Source organism: Haliotis cracherodii, unplaced genomic scaffold, assembly GCF_022045235.1.
Source record: "Haliotis cracherodii isolate W230 unplaced genomic scaffold, xgHalCrac1.p SCAF_17, whole genome shotgun sequence".
NCBI lineage: Eukaryota > Metazoa > Mollusca > Gastropoda > Lepetellida > Haliotidae > Haliotis > Haliotis cracherodii.
This window is the reverse complement of record NW_027266272.1, coordinates 2,330,344-2,352,724: the sequence shown is the minus strand read 5'-3', so window position 1 is coordinate 2,352,724 and position 22,381 is coordinate 2,330,344. Positions and strand designations below refer to the sequence as shown.

The 22,381-nt window shown below is 43.3% G+C and overlaps 2 protein-coding genes across 6 annotated transcripts in view; one reads left to right on the top strand and one right to left on the bottom strand.

Annotated features, from left to right (window-relative positions):
• Positions 1 to 3,847, top strand: part of LOC139464825 (insulin-like growth factor 2 mRNA-binding protein 2) — a 76,403-nt gene extending 72,556 nt beyond the window's left edge. For all 4 annotated transcript variants that reach the window (XM_071246346.1, XM_071246347.1, XM_071246345.1 and 1 more), the window contains one exon: positions 431 to 3,847. In XM_071246346.1, coding sequence (XP_071102447.1) covers positions 431 to 643 — 213 coding nt within the window. In that variant the 3' untranslated portion in view covers positions 644 to 3,847. The remainder of the gene's footprint in view (positions 1 to 430) is intronic.
• Positions 3,848 to 8,982: 5,135 nt separating this feature from the next.
• LOC139464824 (ubiquitin carboxyl-terminal hydrolase 40-like) overlaps positions 8,983 to 22,381 on the bottom strand; it is a 58,623-nt gene continuing 45,224 nt past the window's right edge. For both annotated transcript variants that reach the window (XM_071246343.1, XM_071246344.1), the window contains exons 22-31: positions 22,190 to 22,278; positions 18,519 to 18,642; positions 18,005 to 18,144; positions 17,673 to 17,775; positions 15,126 to 15,360; positions 12,720 to 12,785; positions 11,909 to 12,122; positions 10,123 to 10,224; positions 9,520 to 9,620; positions 8,983 to 9,143 (exon numbers count right to left, since the gene is read on the bottom strand). In XM_071246343.1, the coding sequence (XP_071102444.1) occupies positions 9,053 to 9,143; positions 9,520 to 9,620; positions 10,123 to 10,224; positions 11,909 to 12,122; positions 12,720 to 12,785; positions 15,126 to 15,360; positions 17,673 to 17,775; positions 18,005 to 18,144; positions 18,519 to 18,642; positions 22,190 to 22,278 (1,265 nt within the window). In that variant the 3' untranslated portion in view covers positions 8,983 to 9,052. The remainder of the gene's footprint in view (positions 9,144 to 9,519; positions 9,621 to 10,122; positions 10,225 to 11,908; positions 12,123 to 12,719; positions 12,786 to 15,125; positions 15,361 to 17,672; positions 17,776 to 18,004; positions 18,145 to 18,518; positions 18,643 to 22,189; positions 22,279 to 22,381) is intronic.

Sequence of the window (22,381 nt, the reverse complement as noted above, 5' to 3'; positions counted from 1 at the left end):
GCTGAGTGCAGCGTAAAACAACAAACCAACCAACCAACCAAAGATTTGCTCCAAGTTGAATATATATGACTTCTCATTGGACTTGATAAGACATGCTGCCATTTTGGAATAAATATACGGTGATCAGTGTAGCAAACATGGAAGTGCACGACATGTCTGCACAATGCTGAACTTTTTGACAGATACCTTTTAGGAATTAGAGAGTATTAGAGTCTAAGTAAACTGAACCCCATTTGTTAACCCTTGTGGTGTTCATGAAAAACATCATTTCTGGTGTCCCCCGCCGTGATATTGCTGGAATATTGCTAAAAGCGGCGTAAAACCTCACTCACTCACTCACTCAGGAAAAACATATGAGACTATTCATCAAACTGTGTCTATTATGATTATTTTAGGTCTTTTCTTAGGCTTGTCATTGATTCTGTTGTAGGTTAAAGAGTTGCAGCGAGTGAGTGGTGCTATTGTCAAGTTGCCAGATGAGCAAGGGGAATGTGAAGAGGTCCCAGTCAACATTATTGGTCATTTCTACGCTAATCAGGCCGCACAGCGACGTATACGCTCCTTGGTTGCACAGCAAAGCTCTGGACCTGGAGCAATGCGAGGTGGCCCCCGGAACCCACGACCACAACAGAACGGCAACTAACAAAGACAGCTATATCAAAACTCACATGTACATGGGCATCTAGACACTAAGTTATATCAATAAGATTCATACATTATACAGTTGTGTTCAGGTTGGATGGAAAGATGAGATGGCTACTTACATGAATACTGTTATAAATAAAAAAATATTGCCACTTGGATGGAAGGAAGAAAAAGACTTGGATTGGAGGAACTAAACTGTAGAAGTGTATGAATGTTGATTGTACTGTCTTCTGCCCATGTAGATGAACTGCACTGAGCTAGCAGCAATGGAAATGGAGACCGACTGATCGACCACCTGGCATGACAACCAAAGAACTTTGTTTCTCTCTTCTTGGAGTAAATGTTTAGTTGCACATATAGATAGGTCTGTCCCCAAGTAGCTCTCATTTTCTCTCCGTTTTTCTCTCAATGTAAGTGATGAGAAAACTACTCCACTCTTGCAAGTGGACTCCACTTGTGGCATGGTCTAAGGCATCAAAATGATTCACTATAACTCGTGGCTAGCTATCGGTGGGATTGGCAGCGAGTTGAGATTAACGTTTGACGGTGAACGATTTGCATTGCGCCTCCATCTCCACTGGCAGATGTTATCCAGATGGTAGATGGGGGCTTGATGTCCATGTAGATGATATATTTATACTTTATTGAGTTTGAACAAATTTTAGATTTGACCATTGTTGCATGTTTGAAGTATATCATGGTCTTTTTTTGTAAAAAAAAATTGAACAGTATGAAAGTTTATTTTTGATACTTGTTGAGATGATTTTTTGTTAGAATTTTTATGATACTATTTGCAGGGTATGTTTCTATTTTGCCCTGTACTGAGGCAAAATATTGATAAAAACTGCCGCTGCAGTAAGTCTGTCTCAACAGTATTCACATGGCTGTGTTTGCAATCAGACAGGCCAGAAAAAACATCCACTGTTATGCCAGAACCCTCCTAGCTGACCTTGACCTGACTCATCTGTATAATAAGTCAAGGTCAGAGTTCGGGAGGTCGTCTGGCACTGATTCCATCTGTGAAAGATGCCTGACAATGTAGTTGCAATGTCCTGTCTGTATCCTAATGTCTGACTGTCCAACGGCAGACCCAGCATCCTGATGCTTGCACACTTGAGAACAGCTCCATTTGATAGCAACTCAACTGACACATGGCGACTGACCAACCTGACTGACCGCCTCAGCAACACACTTGGCCGCTCCTGTCATGGCTGTCTGTTTCTTCTGATCCAGAGGCCCATTCCACACAGTAGTCCAGTGTTTCTGATATTGAACTTCTGTGAAGAGGAATTGCTCTGAGGAATGGGCCTATCTGGACTAAGCAAGGGGGGTAACTCTAAGACAATCAGTGAATCAAAATATAACCCATTTTCAGTGAAAATGAAATTATGAAATATGATTGCGATGAGACCCTTCTACCAGTCTATTGAAACCAAGTTTAAAAAAGAAAAAAAGATCCTATATATAGGACTAATTTTTGTTGCTGTTTTTGCTTTTTGAAATTGGTTTCAAGTGTCTGTGTACCTAACTGTTCACAGATGCCATGACAGATTCAGGCTGGATGTGTCTGTCCAATGTTTTGATGCCTTCTTGTGCTAATTATTAGATGTATGTAGACCACCCCACACAAGCCATGGACTCTCACAGCCCAGGGAGAAAATGCAGAACTCTGTGGACTCTCATTGATGATGATGATTATGATTATGATGATTACTATTACAGTTTTTATGCATTCAATAACCTTGTTATGGCGTACTTAACTCTAGACCTGACATATATTTCACCGTGTATCGTTCAATAACTTGTCAGTTTATTTTTTGACTAGATCAGTTTGATTATAACTGACTCCTAGGTGGGTCCCACTGTTTGAAACTGTTTTCTGAAATTGGTTTTGGTGTTGATTCTTACACCTTGCATGGTTAGTCGCCAAGGAAACAGTTTTCCTTTCAAGTTAACCAGCTTGGTTTTCTTGCATTATATATTATGACTGAGGGATTTGACTTTTTTTGTGTGGACAAATCTCCTCAAAAGTTCCTTATTTTGTTTTTGCTGGGCAGATTACTTTACGAGCCAAGTCTTGGAGAATATGTGAGGTTTTGTTACCATGTTTACTATATCCAACGTTTACTGTTGTCCCAGTAGTTTGTCGTTTGTACAAAAACTTGTTGCCTCTTGACTATCCCCCCCTTCATGTGACAGAATGCACAATTGTTTTACAAAGTTGAGGAATTAATTGTTATTTTCCATACATTTTGCACATGGCCAGTATTTGAAGTGGGGGTAAAGTTCAAGTTTGGTTTTTTGAGCCTTTGACTAATTTTTATCAAAATTTAGACACCGATCGGTAAGGTTAATTGATTGAGGACAAAGTACTATTTAATTTGGTTTGAAAGAAAACAATTTCCTTATTAACATTACCCTATGTTTAAAGCCACATGATGGCACAATGTGATCAGCATTTTTTTGCAAATTATTTAGCAGCCTTCTACCTCAGCCTGAGTTAATGAATAGGTTTCTTTATTTCTCATTTCCACAGAATTTAACATTGACAACTGGCATAGTACCTCCTGGCCCATACACTCAGTTACTCACTGTACTTAGTATAGTCAAACTCTTATACCCGATACTCCCCCTAGTTGTCCCGCCCAACCACATTAGCCATACCCCGCCCACTCCCTTAGCTACCCTTCCCATGTAACCCCACCCCTCCCATGTATTCTGATTGCCCCTGTATGTATGTCACTACCCCTGCGAGAGTGCCCTTCGAGGCTTGGCTCGAACCTAGACCATTTCCAGGGAGCACACCATGTGTGCCGCAACCAGACACTGTGCTAGGGTAGATCCTTCGTGACCGTTCTCTAGTTTACAAGACAACCTTCATGTTTCTCTTTGAGTGGAAAGCTGATTTGTTCATTTCTCTCCATGATTTGACACCTAACTTTTGTCTGACTGTTCCACAGTATTGCATGTATCAGTTTCTGTATTTCTGCTACACGTACCGACTTGGAGGATTATGAAAAACCCTTAAAAACCTTGGTAGACAATGGAGATGAATCTTCTGTAACCCGAGCTCTGTGCCCCAACAGGCTGACTGACCAACGGCGACTCCGCTCGTCCGTCTTCGCTGTAGTTTGTACGCAGCTGCAACAGATCAAACCTGTACTCTATTCATTCTCCTTTTCTACCAGAAAAAAATAAATTATTCTAGTAAACAGTCGTCGTATGTTGTTATTGCATGGTGAATGTTGGGTTATTTAGGGCTCACTTCATGGGTGTCGTGAAGATACGGGGTACATGGCTTTAGTAACCTATGCTCGTCGTAAAAGGCGACTATGCCGGTTGTAAGAGGATATTACGGGATTGGGTGGTCAGGCTTGCTGACTTGGTCGATGCATGTCATTGTATCCCAATTGTGTAGATCGATGCTCATGATGTCCATCACTGGATTTTCTGGCCCACACTCGATTTACAGACCGCCATCATATAGCTGGAATACTGCTGAGTGCAGGGGTTAAACAACAAACAGATACCATTTATCTTACGAGTGGTTTTAAAACCTATCTAACAAGCAAAATCGCACCATTTTAGCATTGAGTCAATGCATATTTTGTCTATGCTCATGATCACAGTGGTGCATTAATGCATAACATAATGGTCATTGATGTCATCATCCAGCTTTCTACTCCAGCCTTGTGTGACCTCCAGAAGAAAGTTGTGTGTATTGTCAAAGCTGGCGATAATGCAAACTAGTCCTATGTACCCCTCATGACAATTTCCGTAATTATGGTGACGAGTAAGTTTTGACAAATAAATAACTTTCATGCCATTTAAAACAAATTGTTGCTTTCGAATCTATAATATATATTTGTTTTGTATTTCATCGGTACGATTTTGTAGCAAACAGACTATAGATACAATCAAAGACCATTTATTTAACTCCAAAACCATAAGGTTTCAACAAAGTCAAATTTGACTAATGCACAAGAAACTTTTCAATTACAATCTGGGCAAAAGTAGTCCGCCATGATATGACATCAGACCATCACCATGGAGTAGCCAATCATGGACGAGGAAAGCGATTGTTTGATACCAGTTTTCTCCAATGCGTTTAACACACGCAGACCTGTAAGAAGCTGCAGTCATCAATATTCAGTGCTGTAGCCAGCCGGGGGGTGCAGTTGCCCCACCTGGATTTTTTTTATAGAAAACATTTTTCCTTGTGAAAGTTAACTTGAATAAGAAACAAATAATCTTATTTGCCCCCCTGTCAAGAAAAGTTAACTATGGCCTTGATATTCCAGCTACATCTGGCCATCTGATTTACCATTTAGAAAGTCGTAGTGGTCCAGAATCCACCATTTGTCTTCACTCACCTCACTTCAAAACTGTCAAAGTAATCAATATTTTTCAGGTGAAGTTTTTAATGAGAAAAATTGTACTGAACCTACAGCTTGTGTAAACAGCACTTTTCACTCAAAACTCAAGGACCCAAGGCTTGTTTTCAAGCAGCATCCACATAAAATGTGTGCATTATTGGGTATAGTTGTACTACATGTGACCAAAGCCGTTTCTGCTGATTGAGGACCCACTCTGCTCTAATGTATTTTAGGGTCCTCTGTATGTAAACCGTACCAACTTAAAGGATGGTGTGGGTTTTACATTACTGCATCTTGTTTAATACAAACACACACACATTATGTAGGCTTATAACAATTTTATTGTAAGTTTCAACTGTTCACATTGTACATCAACATTATGCTGTCATACACTATCGAGAAATCAGAATGTTTTTGGTTATCCTCTCGTCTTGTAGCTGTGCTCCCATAAACAATTTTGATAGTGACTTCAGATAAGGGCATGCATCATGATCTACGACATTTCATTGAGTGAGTGAGTTGGGTTTAACGCCGCTTTTAACAGTATTCCATTTATATCGCGGTGTGTCGGCTTAATGTTGGAGGAAAGCCCGAAGTGATGCAGGTCTCTGACGTTTACCACTTCGGTGAAACCCACGAGCACGGGTATGGTGCTGACAAACCTAGAAACATAATCGGGCGAACCGGGATTCGAACCCACAATCATAGGTTTCTGGCGTGCCCAAGGGACGCAACTCTGCACAGCGAATCTAGACGACTGGGCCCCCCTAAGACATTTCAAGGGAAAAAATGATGCTCAATGGTCATTTCCGATCAACAACTGCTATGGCCTCTTGAAATGATTATTAATAAAGGAGGGTTACAGGCGAACTGTCTCTCATGGCCATGTCTCTGTCAAAGATTATGGCTTTGCTAACGAAATACTCTGTCGAGATATTTTTATTTTAATTTTTTAATTTTTTATTGAGCTACCCCCCACCCCCTCCCATACCCCCCCGAAATCAATTGGTCAGCCCCCAAATGCAACATGATTCACTTCTTTAGAAACTTGTCCTTTAATACGAGTTCATTTATTTTTAATTGTGCAACAAAATATTTACTTACCTAGTTGAAAACTGGTAAAGAATTTTTATCCTACCCTCTCAATGAATGATTCACAACCTATATACAGGGATGAGGTTGGATATTTTCCTTTTCAGCTGACACAACTTTGCAATGATGCGTGGTCCATAATTTGGGGGTGTTTTGGGGGAAGCCATGAGATTTTAACAAATTTGTCGTCTCTAAAATTTGTGGATCTGTGGAAGATTCTCACGTCTGGACATAAGTACATAGAAAGTAGCATGATCGAAAATATAAGTGCATATATTTAAGGCAAATACTTTAGGAAGCAAATTGTGTTGCATTTTTTATAGGATTATGATTCATGTACATTGTGGCAGGGTTGTTAGAGCGATATGTTACAAATCAGGAATCTCATATCTCTGTGCATCAACAAGACAATATCAAATTGTTCATAGGGAGCATGACAGGGATACGATCACTGCAGCTTCTTTTCCCGTACACCATTAATCTGGTGCTAATGCTGCAATCTTGAATTGGCTGTTCAGAATTGCAGTTCCCATGTGCTATGATCCTGGGTTTGAATCCAATGTGCCTACATGATCCTGGGTTTCTCTGGACCAATCTCATGCTCGTGGTGTCACCAAAGTGGTAAATGTCCAAGACCTGCTTCACTTTTCTCCCCAGGGGCACTGGTGACCCAGTCGTCTAAGGTTCCGCAATTCGATGTGCAGAGTTGTCCCGTGGGCACGCCAGAAACCTATGATTGTGAGTTTGAATCCTGGTTCCCCCTGATTATGTTTCTAGGTTTGTCAGCACCTTACCCATGCCCGCTTTTAGCAATATTCCAGCAATATCACGACGGGGTACACCAGAAATGGGCTTCACATATTGTACCCATGTCGGAAATCAAACCCAGTTCTTCGGTGTGACGAGCGAACGCTTTAACCACTAGTCTCCCTGACCGCCCGTCACAAAGTGACTTGGGTATAATGTGCACACACACACGCATGCGCGCACGCACGCACTCACGTACACTTTAACTTCATTATATACTATTCAAAAGAAGTAGAAGAACACCCAGTTCTTTCCTATTGACTATAGCTCTCTGTAGCGGCATGGCAGATTAGCTATAGTCATGTGAAAGAATCGGGAGTTCTTTGAACTTATTTTGTGTAGTATACACAATGTTTCTATGTATGTGACAGTGGCACCACATCTCACCAGGCGGACAAGTTAGATATGACCAGTGGTGTCTACCCCTGCTTGTAACACATGTAATTAACACAGTAGCTGAAATACATATATCCATATGTCTGTAAATATTAATCAATGATGTAGACTACCGTATTCGACGTAATAAGCGCCCCGCTCTAATAAGGGCCCATGGCGATATTTGCTAGTATATTGGCTAGTGAACAATCTCAATTAGCACCCCTTCCAGTTGATCAATGTACACAAGACTTATTTATTCACATATAATACGCACTCGTGTGTTACATGCACCCTTAATTATGGGCAATTAAATCCTGGAAAAATATGTCATATATAAACATTTCAGGCTGTCAGCATAAACCACGAGATTTACGAACTTCAACTCACCAAAATAATTTTCCAATTAGAGAGTCCTATTTTTAATTTTGAGAGCGCCCTGGGCACTTATTACGTCGAATACAGAAATAAGATAAAATACGACAAAGGACAAGATAGGATAACAGCCATTTTGTCCTTTGTTAAGCTGCAGAATACATTTAAATATTGGTTTGAAAGTTATCAGACATGATCATATGAGTGACACATTTTTTACATTTTCTTACATTTGCAAGTTTTGTACTCCTGACATTATGAAACATAAAAGTAGGGCTAAAACGAGGGAAGAGGCTCATTTTTTCGAGTTTCATGTTAAAAATGTAACTTTGAGCTAATCTATATCTGATTCAGCTGAGTCAAAGATTTGCTCATGTTAAAATGTTCCTTAACACCCTTATCTCTAATTAGCCTTTTAAGAGCCTTACCTATTTATTTATTACTACGTCCCATATACACAGACAGCCTCCGTGGTCTAGTGGTAGAGTGTGCGCCTGGAGAGAGGAGGGTCCGGTGTTCATACCAAAAGACGTTAAAAGATGGTACTTGTTGTTACCCTGTCTGGCGCTTGGCATTAAGGGGCTAAAACAAGACTGGTCGCCCGTAAGTCAGTATACTGTGTCTGAGTGGGGTATTCATGTTAAACTGCGGCATGATATCTCAGTGGGCTTGCACCATAAATCAGTCCGGACTTTCATCTCACCTCACCTAAACACACAACTGTTGAAATGAATGACTGAGTATGGTTTTACGCCATTCCAGCAACATCACGGTGGTGGACACCAGAAATGGGCTTCACACATTGTACCCATGTCAGGAATCGAACCCGGGTCTTCAGTGTGACGAACGAACGCTTTAACCACTAGGCTACCTGACCGCCCCTGTTGAAATGAACATCTATCTGAACACATCAGATAACTTTCACAATGATTAAAGAAAGATTCCTCTTTTCTTAAATTATGCATATCCCATGGGCCAACAAGAACCCTTCTCCTTCCTCGCCCTTTGTATAATGAACAAAAAGTTAGGGATCATTTATATTTGGGGGGATACTTTTTGGACGTGAAGACTGAGCAAACAATTGAATAAACATATCCTCCAAAATATTCCTGATCCCTAACCTTGTTTTAAGGTATACTACTCAAAAGAAGTTAAGGATCACCCGATTCTTTCATATTGGTAAAGTTAATCTGTCATGGCATGAGAGATTAACTATAGTAATATGAAAGAATCGGCTGATCCTTAACTTCTTTTGAGTAGTATATATGTACAGTCAGGACAGATCATGTCCAGATGCCCAACCTGAGTCAGCAATAACATGGGTGAACAAGATTCTCCCCTAGCAGACAGATAGACCAGTTATTCCACAATTTGACTTAGTGCTACGTGAAGGAGTCAACTTTAATGGTCAAAGCGACTTCTGGGCGCCGGGCAGCTGGTCCATCTCCATATGCTTTCTTTCTCTCTTCTCTCCTGAAATGACCACAAACCAGTTAGAAATAAGCACCCTCCATGGTTTATATTGGGACAGACAACATTTATATTCAGCATTAATAAACAGGGAGGAAGTACTGGGATCTTGTTTGAGAGAGAATATCTTTTTCAGTCACTGGTTAAAAAAATACAATTTTGTTCTCTGTTCTTATTTAGAACATCCAGCTTGCCTTCTGCATGTCATGTGTGTTTGCATGTGTGTGTGCATGCGTCATATGTGTGCATGTGTATTGTGTGTGTGCATGTGTGTGTGCATGTGGTATTAGTGTCAGACAGTTCATGTGTATTTGGTTATTCTGTAGTTCGAAAAATGTGAGAAAATTTGCAAAATGTCTCGAGTTACCAAGATACCTACATCTTTTTCTTTTCGTCAGAAGCCCGCTGAATTTCCTCTCGACCTAAGATATCCTCCTCTGTGCTGAAGTCGTCCATGTTGTCAGGGTCTCCCTGTAGCGTCTGTGGCAACAAGCAACAACATCTGCTACAGACTGGACACACAGAGTCCATCAGCTATACATGAAGTTCATAACGGAAGAGGACCATTGTTTGAAACCCGTGGTCTAATGGATACAGCATCTGCCCAGAGAGCAGAAGGTCCGCGGACATGGCGAGTCCATCAGTTATAGATGAAGTTCATAATGGAAGAGGACCATGGTCCGAGATCCGTGGTCTAATGGATACAGGGTCTGCCCAGAGAGCATTTACTATTGTTATCAATATACATGAATTATTTAAAATATTCTAATAAAAACCTGTGGAATAAGTATCTTAAAATCTTAAAAACGCTTTAAATTAAGACGAAACATGAGTTGGAATTTGAAATACATATTTCAACCAACCGCCAAAAATATTTTAGACAAAATATCTGTCAACCCCCGAAAAAGAGTCTGGCCTTAGTAAAAATGTATAATTTCTGAACTGAATTTTGGGAAGAAACAGGATGACAGTGATGTCGTACCTTGACGCCGAACACATCTCCATCCTGTATATGGTAGGGAGCCTGACGCATACTGCTCTTGTTGGCCCCGCCTCTCTTCTTCTTGCCCTTCTGATTGGTTGGCTGTCAAATAGATATTATTATTATCATTATTATTGTTATTATTATAACAAGACAGCAGGGTAGACAAGACATAGCAGGGTAGACAAGACGTAGCAGGGTAGAAAAGACATAGCAGGGTAGACAAGACAGCAGGGTAGACAAGACAGCAGGGTAGACAAGACATAGCAGGGTAGACAAGACATAGCAGGGTAGACAAGACGTAGCATGGTAGACAAGACAGCAGGGTAGACAAGATATAGCAGGGTAGACAAGACGTAGCATGGTAGACAAGACATAGCAGGGTAGACAAGACGTAGCATGGTAGACAAGGCATAGCAGGGTAGACAAGACATAGCAGGGTAGACAAGACATAGCAGGGTAGACAAGGCATAGCAGGGTAGACAAGACATAGCAGGGTAGACAAGACATAGCAGGGTGGACAAGACAGCAGGGTAGACAAGACAGCAGGGTAGACAAGACATAGCAGGGTAGACAAGACATAGCAGGGTAGACAAGACGTAGCATGGTAGACAAGACAGCAGGGTAGACAAGATATAGCAGGGTAGACAAGACGTAGCATGGTAGACAAGACATAGCAGGGTAGACAAGACGTAGCATGGTAGACAAGGCATAGCAGGGTAGACAAGACATAGCAGGGTAGACAAGACATAGCAGGGTAGACAAGGCATAGCAGGGTAGACAAGACATAGCAGGGTAGACAAGACATAGCAGGGTGGACAAGACAGCAGGGTAGACAAAACGTAGCAGGGTAGACAAGACATAGCAGGGTGGACAAGATAGCAGGAAAGACAAGACGTAGCATGGTAGACAAGATAGCAGGAAAGACAAGATGTAGCATGGTAGACAAGACATAGCAGGGTAGACAAGACATAGCAGGGTAGACAAGGCATAGCATGGTAGACAAGACATAGCAGGGTAGACAAGACATAGCAGGGTTGACAAGACATAGCAGGGTAGACAAGGCATAGCAGGGTAGACAAGACAGCAGGGTAGACAAGATATAGCAGGGTAGACAAGACATAGCAGGGTAGACAAGGCATAGCATGGTAGACAAGACATAGCAGGGTAGACAAGACATAGCAGGGTTGACAAGATAGCATGGTAGACAAGACACAGCAGGGTGGACAAGATAGCAGGGAAGACATGACATAGCAGGGTAGACAAGACATAGCAGGGTGGACAAGACATAGCAGGGTAGACAAGACATAGCAGGGTTTACAAGATAGCATGGTAGACAAGACACAGCAGGGTGGACAAGATAGCAGGGTAGACAAGACATAGGGTAGACAAGGCATAGCATGGTAGACAAGACATAGCAGGGTAGACAAGACATAGCAGAGTAGACAAGACGTAGCATGGTAGACAAGACATAGGCATCACACACTGTACCGACGTGGGCAGTCATGTAAGTGTGCTGTAGACACTGTGGATACTTAGTCCAGTCAAACTAGCAAGGCACCCATCACAAATTGCAACATTTTACACTCGGAAGCTATTCCTTTATAACATTAGACAGTCTAGCAAAATCTGAGTGATGGAACACTGTCACCTTGACCTTAAAGTTAGGGGGGTCACCACCTCTCAGAAGATTCTTTGCAGCATTAGGAATTGCTTTGTTTAAATTCATTAATCTAATTTAACAATATTATTATTATTCAAGACTATTGTTGCTGTAATCACTTGCCTTCTGTTCTTGGACAACCAGCCACTTGAACTGTCGAGCGATGTGTTTGGCAATGACAATTTGCTCGACAGGAAGTGCCAGAAAGTCAGCCACGGCCTGCTTGAAGTCGAGGGGGGAGACGCCGTGTGAGACGTCCCAGATGAACTCTTGCTCTACGTCGTACGTCTGCGTTCCAGGGAGCCTCTGTTTGATATTGATCACGATCTCATTCGAGCTGAAAAATTGACCCTTCCCTTAAAACCTTTATTTAGAATAGGTTGAACAACATCACCCTATATATATAATTTTCGGCCTCACACCAAAATGATGAAATGATAAAATTGACAAAATTAATTTCCCTTAAATAAACAGAAGACACATGCTCTTTTCGTCCCCTGGGGATTTGGGGTAAGGATACAGGTCCCCAGTATCCAAAGCTTGTTGTAAAAGGAGACTAAATGGATCAGTTGGTCAGGCTCACTGACTTGGTTAATTGCATGTCATTATATCCCAATTGTGTGGATCAATGCTTATCATATCAATCACAAGATTGTTTGGTCCAGACTCGATTATTTACTGGAATATATCTGAGCAATCAACTAAAAAATTCAAGGAATATTTCAGCATATTCTTCCCCCAAATCCAACAGTCAGACTTACATAATCCTACCTACATAATGTCTTAAATATACAACTGTGATCAGAATCTTGTTTATTATATGTTTGTTTGTTTCTCTGTTTTTAAACTTGACAGTTATCACTCAATGCATATGATCACAGTTCATTATGACTTTGATAACATATATCCCAGCATACAACAGCCACTCACTCACCCTAGGTTCTCCTCGTGAGGAACAATCTGGACGGCAATACTGCTCGCGGATGTCACTTTAAGTCGCCTGGAAGCAAAGATTTCAGAACAACAATGTTATGGAGTTACGTCTTTGAGTGAGTGAGTGAGTGAGTGAGTGAGTGAGGTTTTACACCGCTTTTAGCAATATTCCGACAATATCACGGCGGGGAACACCAGAAATGGGCTTCACACATTGTACCCATGTCGGGAATCGAACCCGGGTCTTCGGCGTGACGCTTTAACTACTAGGCTAGCCGACCGCCCCGTTAAGTCTTTGAAAGGCATTTAGAAGTGATACACATAAGGAAGAGAATTTATGGATGTCAACTTCTTTATTATGGGGAACACAATGTTTCGGAGTACATGCTTACTCCACGATCAGCTGAATGAATGCCACGAGGCAGAGAGCATATATATATATGTACATGTAAGGACAACAAAAGTAATAAGATAACAAAAGGTGGAAGTAGAATAGTTAATGATGGTTCTGGACCACTTCCACTGGAGCCAGATTTATATATCTATACTGCTACTACAGAGAGAATTTTTTATGCAAAAATGATGATGTGCACAAACGATCGTCATGCTAAGCAGTTGCTATATTTTGCTAAGCAGTTGCTAAAATTTACTTAGCAAAATGTAACCAATTTTAGCAACTGCTTAGCATGACGATCGTTTGTGCGCATCATCATTTTTGCATTAAAAATTCCCCCTGTAGTAGTGGTGTAGGTATATATATCTGGCTCCAGTGGAAGTGGTCCAGAACCATCATTACCTATACTACTGTGGAAACTTAGCAATGGAAGCCAACAGATGATTGGCGCTGATAGGTGATTAGCAATAGACAATGGAAGCCAACACTTTACAGTAATTAGGGCTGATGGTTGATTGTTATTGACTACTTGAAGCCCAGACTTAAATTATCACTGATTAGTTATTGGCTACTTGAAGCAAAGACTTAAATTATCACTGATTGGGTATTGGCTACTTGAAGCCAGGACTTAAATTATCACTGATTGGTTAATGACAACTTGAAGCCCGGACTTAAATTATCACTGATTGGTTATTGACTACTTGAAGCCCGGACTTAAATTATCACTGATTCCTTATTGGCTACTTGAAGCCCGGACTTAAATTATCACTGATTGGTTATTGATTACTTGAAGCCCAGACTTAAATTATCCCTGATTGGTTATTGACTACTTGAAGCCCGGACTTAAATTATCACTGATTGGTTATTGGCTACTTGAAGCCCAGACTTAAATTATCACTGATTGGTTATTGGCTACTTGAAGCCCGGACTTAAATTATCACTGATTGGTTATTGGCTACTTGAAGCCCAGACTTAAATTATCACTGATTGGTTATTGACTAATTGAAGCCCGGACTTAAATTATCACTGATTGGTTATTGGCTACTTGAAGCCAGGACTTAAATTATCACTGATTGGTTATTGGCTACTTGAAGCCAGGACTTAAATTATCACTGATTGGCTACTTGAAGCCAGACCTCGTAACACCTGCCCGGTGTGGTGGTCAGTGACATGTTACCTACCTCAGTGTCTGGCTGAGACCTCGTAACACCTGCCTGGGGTGTTGGTCAGTGACATGTTACCTACCTCAGTGTCTGGGTGAGACCTCGTAAACCCTGCCTGGGGTGGTGGTCAGTGACATGTTACCTACCTCAGTGTCTGGCTGAGACCTCGTAACACCTGCCCAGGTTGGTGGATAGTGACATGTTACCTACCTCGGTGTCTGGCTGAGACCTCGTACCACCTGCCCGGGGTGGTGGATAGTGACCTATTACCTACCTCAGTGTCTGGCTGAGACCTCATAACACCTGCCCGGGGTGGTGGATAGTGACATGTTACCTTCCTCAGTGTCTGGCTGAGACCTCTTAACACCTGCCGGGGGTGGGGGTCAGTGACCTATTACCTACCTCAGTGTCTGGCTGAGACCTCGTAACACCTGCCCGAGGCGGTGGTCAGTGACATGTTACCTACCTCAGTGTCTGGCTGAGACCTGGTAACACCTACCCAGGGTGGTGGTCAGTGACATGTTACCTACCTCAGTGTCTGGCTGAGACCTGGTAACACCTGCCTGGGGTGGTGGTCAGTGACATGTTACCTACCTCAGTGTCTGGGTGAGACCTCGTAACACCTGCCCGGGGTGGTGGTCAGTGACCTGTTACCTACCTCAGTGTCTGGCTGAGCCCTCATAACACCTGCCCGGGGCGGTGGTCAGTGACATGTTACGTACCTCAGTGTCTGGCTGAGACCTGGTAACACCTGCCGGGGGTGTTGGTCAGTGACATGTTACGTACCTCAGTGTCTGGGTGAGACCTCGTAACACCTGCCCGAGGCGGTGGTCAGTGACATGTTACGTACCTCAGTGTCTGGGTGAGACCTCGTAACACCTGCCCGGGGCGGTGGTCAGTAACAAGTCTCACTCGTAGGAACTCGAATGTTGGCACGGGCATGTCGGTCAGGGCGGGCAAGGTCATGAGCTGAAGCTTCAGGTCCTCCAAGGTCGCATCCTTGGATATCTCGACCTCGCCGACCTGGAGGGTTTGTGACACGGCCATGTTGGCTGATGTTGTACTGGCAGACGGAGACAGGAGGCCTGCAGAACACAGAGTGAGTGAGTGAGTGAGTGAGTGAGTGAGGGAGAGGGATTGAATGAGCGGTAGAGGGAGGGAAGGAGGGAGCGGGTGAGCTGGTGAGGGAGGGAAGGAGGGAGTAGGTGAGCAGGTGAGGGAGGGAAGGAGGGAGGGAAGGAGGGAGTGGGTGAGCTGGTGGGGGAGGGAAGGAGGGAGGGAAGGTGGGAGGGAAGGAGGGAGTAGGTGAGCAGGTGAGGGAGCGGGTGAGGGAGGGAAGGAGGGAGTGGGTGAGCTGGTGAGAGAGGGAAGGAGGGAGGGAAGGAGGGAGTGGGTGAGCAGGTGAGAGAGGGAAGGAGGGAGGGAAGGAGGGAGTGGGTGAGCAGGTGAGGGAGGGAAGGAGGGAGTGGGTGAGCAGGTGAGGGAGGGAAGGAGGGAGTGAAGGAGGGAGCGGGTGAGCAGGTGAGAGAGGGAAGGAGGGAGGGAAGGAGGAAGCGGGTGAGCAGGTGAGGGAGGGAAGGAGGGTGTGGGTGAGCAGGTGAGGGAGGGAAGGAGGGAGGGAAGGAGGGAGGGAAGGAGGGAGTGGGTGAGCAGGTGAGGGAGGGAAGGAGGGAGAGAAGGAGGGAGGGAAGGAGGGAGTGGGTGAGCAGGTGAGGGAGGGATGGAGGGAGGGAAGGAGGGAGCGGGGTGAGCAGGTAAGGGAGGGAAGGAGGGAAGGAGGGAGCGGGTGAGCTGGTGAGGGAGGGAAGGAGGGAGGGAAGGAGGGAGCGGGTGAGCTGGTTAGGGAGGGAAGGAGGGAGGGAAGGAGGGAGTGGGTGAGCAGGTGAGGGAGGGAAGCCGTGAGGGAAGGAGGGAGTGGGTGAGCTGGTGAGGGAGGGAAGGAGGGAGTGGGCGAGCAGGTGAGGGAGGGAAGAAAGGAGGGAAGGAGGGAGGGAAGGAGGGAGCGGGTGAGCAGGTGAGGGAGGGAAGGAGGGAGTGGGTGAGCTGGTGAGGGAGGGAAGGAGGGAGTGGGCGAGCAGGTGAGGGAGGGAAGAAAGGAGGGAAGGAGGGAGGGAAGGAGGGAGCGGGTGAGCAGGTGAGGGAGGGAAGGAGGGAGGGAGGGAAGGAGGGAGCGGGTGAGCTGGTGAGGGAGGGAAGCAGGGAGGGAAGGAGGGAGTGAGTGAGCTGGTGAGGGAGGGAAGGAGGGAGTGGGTGAGCAGGTGAGGGAGGGAAGGAGGGAGTGGGTGAGCAGGTGAGGGAGCGAAGGAGGGAGAGAATGAGGGAGGGAAGGAGGGAGTGGGTGAGCAGGTGAGGGAGGGAAGGAGGGAGGGAAGGAGGGAGGGAAGGAGGGAGTGGGTGAGCAGGTGAGGGAGAGAAGGAGGGAGAGAAGGAGGGAGGGAAGGAGGGAGGGGGTGAGCAGGTGAGGGAGGGAAGGAGGGAGTGGGTGAGCAGGTGAGGGAGGGAAGGAGGGAGAGAAGGAGGGAGGGAAGGAGGGAGTGGGTGAGCAGGTGAGGGAGGGAAGGAGGGAGAGGAGGGAGGGAAGGAGGGAGTGGGTGAGCAGGTGAGGGAGGGAAGGAGGGAGCGGGTGAGCTGGTGAGGGAGGGAAGCAGGGAGGGAAGGAGGGAGTGAGTGAGCTGGTGAGGGAGGGAAGGAGGGAGTGGGTGAGCAGGTGAGGGAGGGAAGGAGGGAGTGGGTGAGCAGGTGAGGGAGGGAAGGAGGGAGAGAATGAGGGAGGGAAGGAGGGAGTGGGTGAGCAGGTGAGGGAGGGAAGGAGGGAGGGAAGGAGGGAGGGAAGGAGGGAGTGGGTGAGCAGGTGAGGGAGAGAAGGAGGGAGAGAAGGAGGGAGGGAAGGAGGGAGCGGGGTGAGCAGGTGAGGGAGGGAAGGAGGGAGTGGGTGAGCAGGTGAGGGAGGGAAGGAGGGAGAGAAGGAGGGAGGGAAGGAGGGAGTGGGTGAGCAGGTGAGGGAGGGAAGGAGGGAGAGGAGGGAGGGAAGGAGGGAGTGGGTGAGCAGGTGAGGGAGGGAAGGAGGGAGGAAAGGATGGAGCGGGTGAGCTGGTGAGGGAGGGAAAGAGGGAGGGAAGGAGGGAGTGGGTGAGCAGGTGAGGGAGGGAAGCAGGGAGCAGGTGAGCGGGCGGGTGAAGGGGGGGGGGGGATATACAGTAAATCATGGAATTGACGCCATGGGATAATATTAGTCAAAACGCAGAAAAGACACCTGTAGTGATTTCTTGGTGTGTAGGTAATCTTAGGCAGTATGAATTTTTCTCATAACCTTGTGTCTAGCACTTAACATTTGATGATATTGGAGTACATTCTCTTGCATTCCAGCGGAGATCCTAACAAGGTCGGAGTACAGTACCTTGTATTCCGGCAGAGATCCAGGCCAGCATTCCAGGCTGGTCACCGGAGTGGCGAGGGTTCGTGGGAGTTGGGTACAGGTGTATCGGCAAACGTAGGTAACCCTAGCAATCAGGAGCATGGCAATTTTTTAAATCTGAAAAATTCCTTCTTTTTTTTGTCATAACCTTTGTTTTCAGGAAATTAACCTCAAATCAATCAATCAACATTTGGTATTTTCCACGTTTTGTCTTCCTCTTTAAAACAGGATATTGAATTATTTGAATTAATCATGAAATAAATATGTTCATCTGAGAGTAACCTGGTACAGTTTAAATCTTAGAGTTGTCTCACCTTTGGGGGAAGTCTCCCAGGCAGAAGAAGTAAATGATCTCCATCACTGACAAGACTTTTATCGAGAGTAAGGTCAAGGTCATCCAACACCTCCGCCATCTCCCCGCACCAGTTGGTCTTCCTCAGGTGCCAGTCATCCCCTGGAAACAGTGGGATGGTAGGACCTTGAGAGTGAACTTAACCTTGACACAAGTACCATGAGAAACTATCCCAAAGTCTGACAAACCAAATTGGTATTAACGACAAGCACAAATATTACTTGCAGGGTGTACTTTTTTATATTGTATTCATCATGGCCGACCTCTGAGAAACTCGTCAACTGGTTGCATGGTTTGTTTGCACAGCAAGTATAGTGCTTTTAGCTAACGAGGCGCAACCAAAAAGGTGTGGGTCAAATTTAGTGATTCCTCTTTTTAATTAGTTGGCCAACACGTTTTTCTTATATTATGAAAGGCACTTAGTTTACAATCCTTGATAAATCCCTGCAAGTAATAACAACTGAAAGTTAAGCTACCTGTGAAGCCTGCTCGTTCCACCATGTTCTTCAGGCAGCCTTCCACTGTGTCTGCCTTCTCCACAGTGAGTTCAATATCATGGAGGTCATTTTTGGGGTCATAGGGTGTAAAGGTCAAGGTTATCTGAAACAAAGCAATAACATGACTAAACTAGAAGCATGTCCACTACCCACAGTAACCAAATAATGTGATCAAATCAACCAGTCTCATCTTAGTAGCGGAATATTTAATATAAATCCAAAATATGCAAGAGATTAAAAGAGAAATGTCTAGTTCTTGGATAACTATCATTACAATATTTCTGTAATAAAATGATAATAAAAAACAAACAATAGCAATCCCTCTACAAACTATGCATTCAAAATATCATTGGCAGCAAAAGTGAATTGCTGGGAATCATGTAGCCTGTCTTACAGTCTCTGAACCCTATTTGTCTTTGCCCGTAGCCTGTAAGGTACAGGAGTCTCCCATCTCACTGGGGCTCTTTTTCAATTTAAATGGCGTTGTTTGATTCATTAATCTATTGCCTTCTGAAGAGAAGGTGACCGATGACAACAAATGCAACAGTAAAGAAGTAACATGTTGCCATCCATGACAGATTCACATGTGTTCTTCCCAAACAGAGCTATTTTTCATATTGCTATTTCAACTCCTGAATCTTTCAGGAGTCCACAAAGAATAATTTGAGTAGGATAAGGTTACGACCTTCAATCCTCAAACCCTAAAGCGCATTGCTAATGAGCCGCAACTTTGGTTTGGAGTGAATATTACCCCACCAATTGATTCATCTGGCCAAGTTAGAATTAGCTGTAATGAAAAATGAACTGAACTAATTTGAATATTATGTATTCTCCATAATTTAAAATAAATGAATAAAGTAATACATTTTACCTTGACACAAACATACTACCTAAATGTAACAAACATTGTGGTTTTATTAGAATGGCAATATTTGTAACGTTGACTTCACTGGTTGAAGGTCAAGGTCATAAGATTATATTTTCCAATCAAAGGTATATCAGGAAGTGTTCCATTTTCTGTTACAAAGCAGTATACGTTTTGAAACATGCCTGGGGATATTGATTTTGATATTGTTTAAAGTGCAGAAAAGTACTTAAAAAAAACACTAAAATAAATACTTTTATTCAGATGTAAGTTGAGGACACTAACCCGTGTCACATGATCAGTTGCAGGATTGATACATATGGTCATATTCAACTTTGAGACAACTGCAGAAAAAGACACATTGCAAAGAATATTTCAGTTAATTATATACAGGATACGCTTTAAATTAATGGCAATATTTATCAGAAAATATTTTTTTTCCCTCATAATTCTGATGAATCGCTAATAATAATTCACCATCATATAACGGACTAAGGGAATTTACAGACCCCACGGTAAAGAAAACCAGTGTATTGGGGTGAAAACCACAATCAGGAACATTTGTGTATTCCTTTATAACAAATACATTCATACATTAAAAAATTAATCTACAAAAATAGTGAAAATATACACCAAACTTTTCAAATTAGCTCTTGAGTTTTACGAGAGCCTGCAGAGACATCAATGAAAGGAAGGGTGAAGACCCATATTCCTCAACCAACATCACTCCATACTGCCAAGTAGCAGGAGACCATGATGGATAATTCTAATCAACCAATTAGGAGCATGTCCAGTTAACACTAGTAACTAATAAGCATTGTTATTATCTGCAACTTAGAACAATTTGAATATAAATTAAAAACCCAAGATATGAATTAGTTTGCCATATCATTATTAATTCATAACACATCTGCATAAATCTTATAAGCATTTGATAATTGTGGTGTCATCATTCAAGCAATCTTTATGATTTTGTTCATAAAGCTTGATTTACTAATGGAAGTAACTACATGAATTATCTCCCTTCATCTTTATCAATCCACAAAACTTGACCTAAATACCTATTAACCCTTAAATGGTGGTTTTCAGGGTAGATTGTGTTATGCATAGAGAGAGATAAGAGAAGTATGACATGCATGAGAATAGTTTCCAAGCCTACAGAAGGTAAAATTATTCATCTGGCACTGTACTTGATCCTAACAGTACCACCGGCAGGTGCTCAAGCCAATTACTTACACTGAAGACATAATACATATTGATTTTACTACTCGGCTATTGAGAAATGGACCGTAGTCCTTATTAGGACATCCACTCAGCAACTGGACATCAAATCCTATGTTACACTGCCTAATAACACTCTTCTCTTAAATTGGAATAAAACCACCTATCTTAAGTGGCCACACAAAAATCTGGTTTAACGCTAGGATCTCTAGGTAATGACCTGATCCTATACACTCGTTCCCCAAGCCAAAGACTGTGGGAAACAATCAGCAATACTTACAACAGGATATTCAAGAAGTGTCACATATGGAATTGAGGCTACAGATAAGCCTGGGCAATCTACATGACTCGGGGCAATTAGTTTTCATTTCTGAACATTACTCTTGATAAGACTGTGTGCACATATTTCAAAATGTATGTTGTTTATTTAATATTGTGGTTTATTATGCTTGTAAATACCATGTCACTTAAACAGAATATTTGAAGAAATGTGTTCAGGGGTGTGTGTGAATGAAAGAGTTACCTCCCTTGCTATTCTCAAGCAATTAATATGTATTTCATTTTAGTTACTTTGCGCAAATGCATGACTTAAGTGAGGACACATATTATACCCTGGATCAATGGATCTGTTATTTGGAGTCAGTGAGTGAGTGAGTTTGGGTTTACACCACTTTTGGCAAATTTACAGCAATATATAGACAGGAACACCAGAAATAGGCTTCACACATTGTACCCATGTGGGAATTGAACCAGGGTCTTTGGAGTGACAAGCAAAAGCTTTAACCACTATGCTACCTCATCAGTTGGGCTGGGACGAGTCCAAATTTACTACCTGGTTACCCATCCCGCTATTACCCGACCCTACCCGGGTATCCGCTACAGGTCTCAAGTGTTTGGTACAAAATGTCCGATTGGAAATAGTTTGAGTGTAGCCCCGATTACATCGATTTAAACATATGTATAAAACGATCTGGTCATGCATACACTGAAGTTGACTGAAGTGTTATTTTTATTCAAACCTATAAAGGTCAGAAGCAATGGTGCTTAGTCAGAAAGAAATGCAAACATTAGAGACTTGTACTGTAACCATAGAGTTCTAGATATTTTTAATCATTAAACAATATATCACATGACTAACCACGGGTTCGGGTAGTCCTGTGGGTACCGGGTCCTATTCAGTACCCACCCAACCCGAGTACCCGAGCTACCCGTCCCTGCCCTACCCATCACCCCTGTTAATTGGAAAAGTTGAAACAAAGATTGACTGATTAAGTATTCGCTATTCAGCAAACACCAAACTGTCCTGTTTTTAGGAGCAGAATCACATTGGGATTTTTCTATTTGCTTTCATAAACCAAATTTCATATCCAAATATATGATACAAAATACCCCACACTGTGTTAAAATATCTGACAAACACACAAGGGAAACCCCACATAGGTTATTAGCTAAAAATAGATTAACAACAAACATGACAAGAATCTATCTTTACTTTTCATAAAGGTGATGCAGTGCAAATACTTCCAGGAACCAGTCACTCAGTGACCCAGTGATTCATTCCTACCTGATTTGTGTCTGGTGCTTTACCAGGCTCTAGCACCAGGCAGACGTCGCCTAGCAACCCAGCTTCATACACTGTCTGCTCTTCATGAACTGAAACATAGAAAGCACAAACACAAAGTCACTAAGTGTCGTGTTTGTTACTGCAGAAAGGAAGTTATTTATTTGACTTTTGTTTCTGAAATGAGCCCATTTC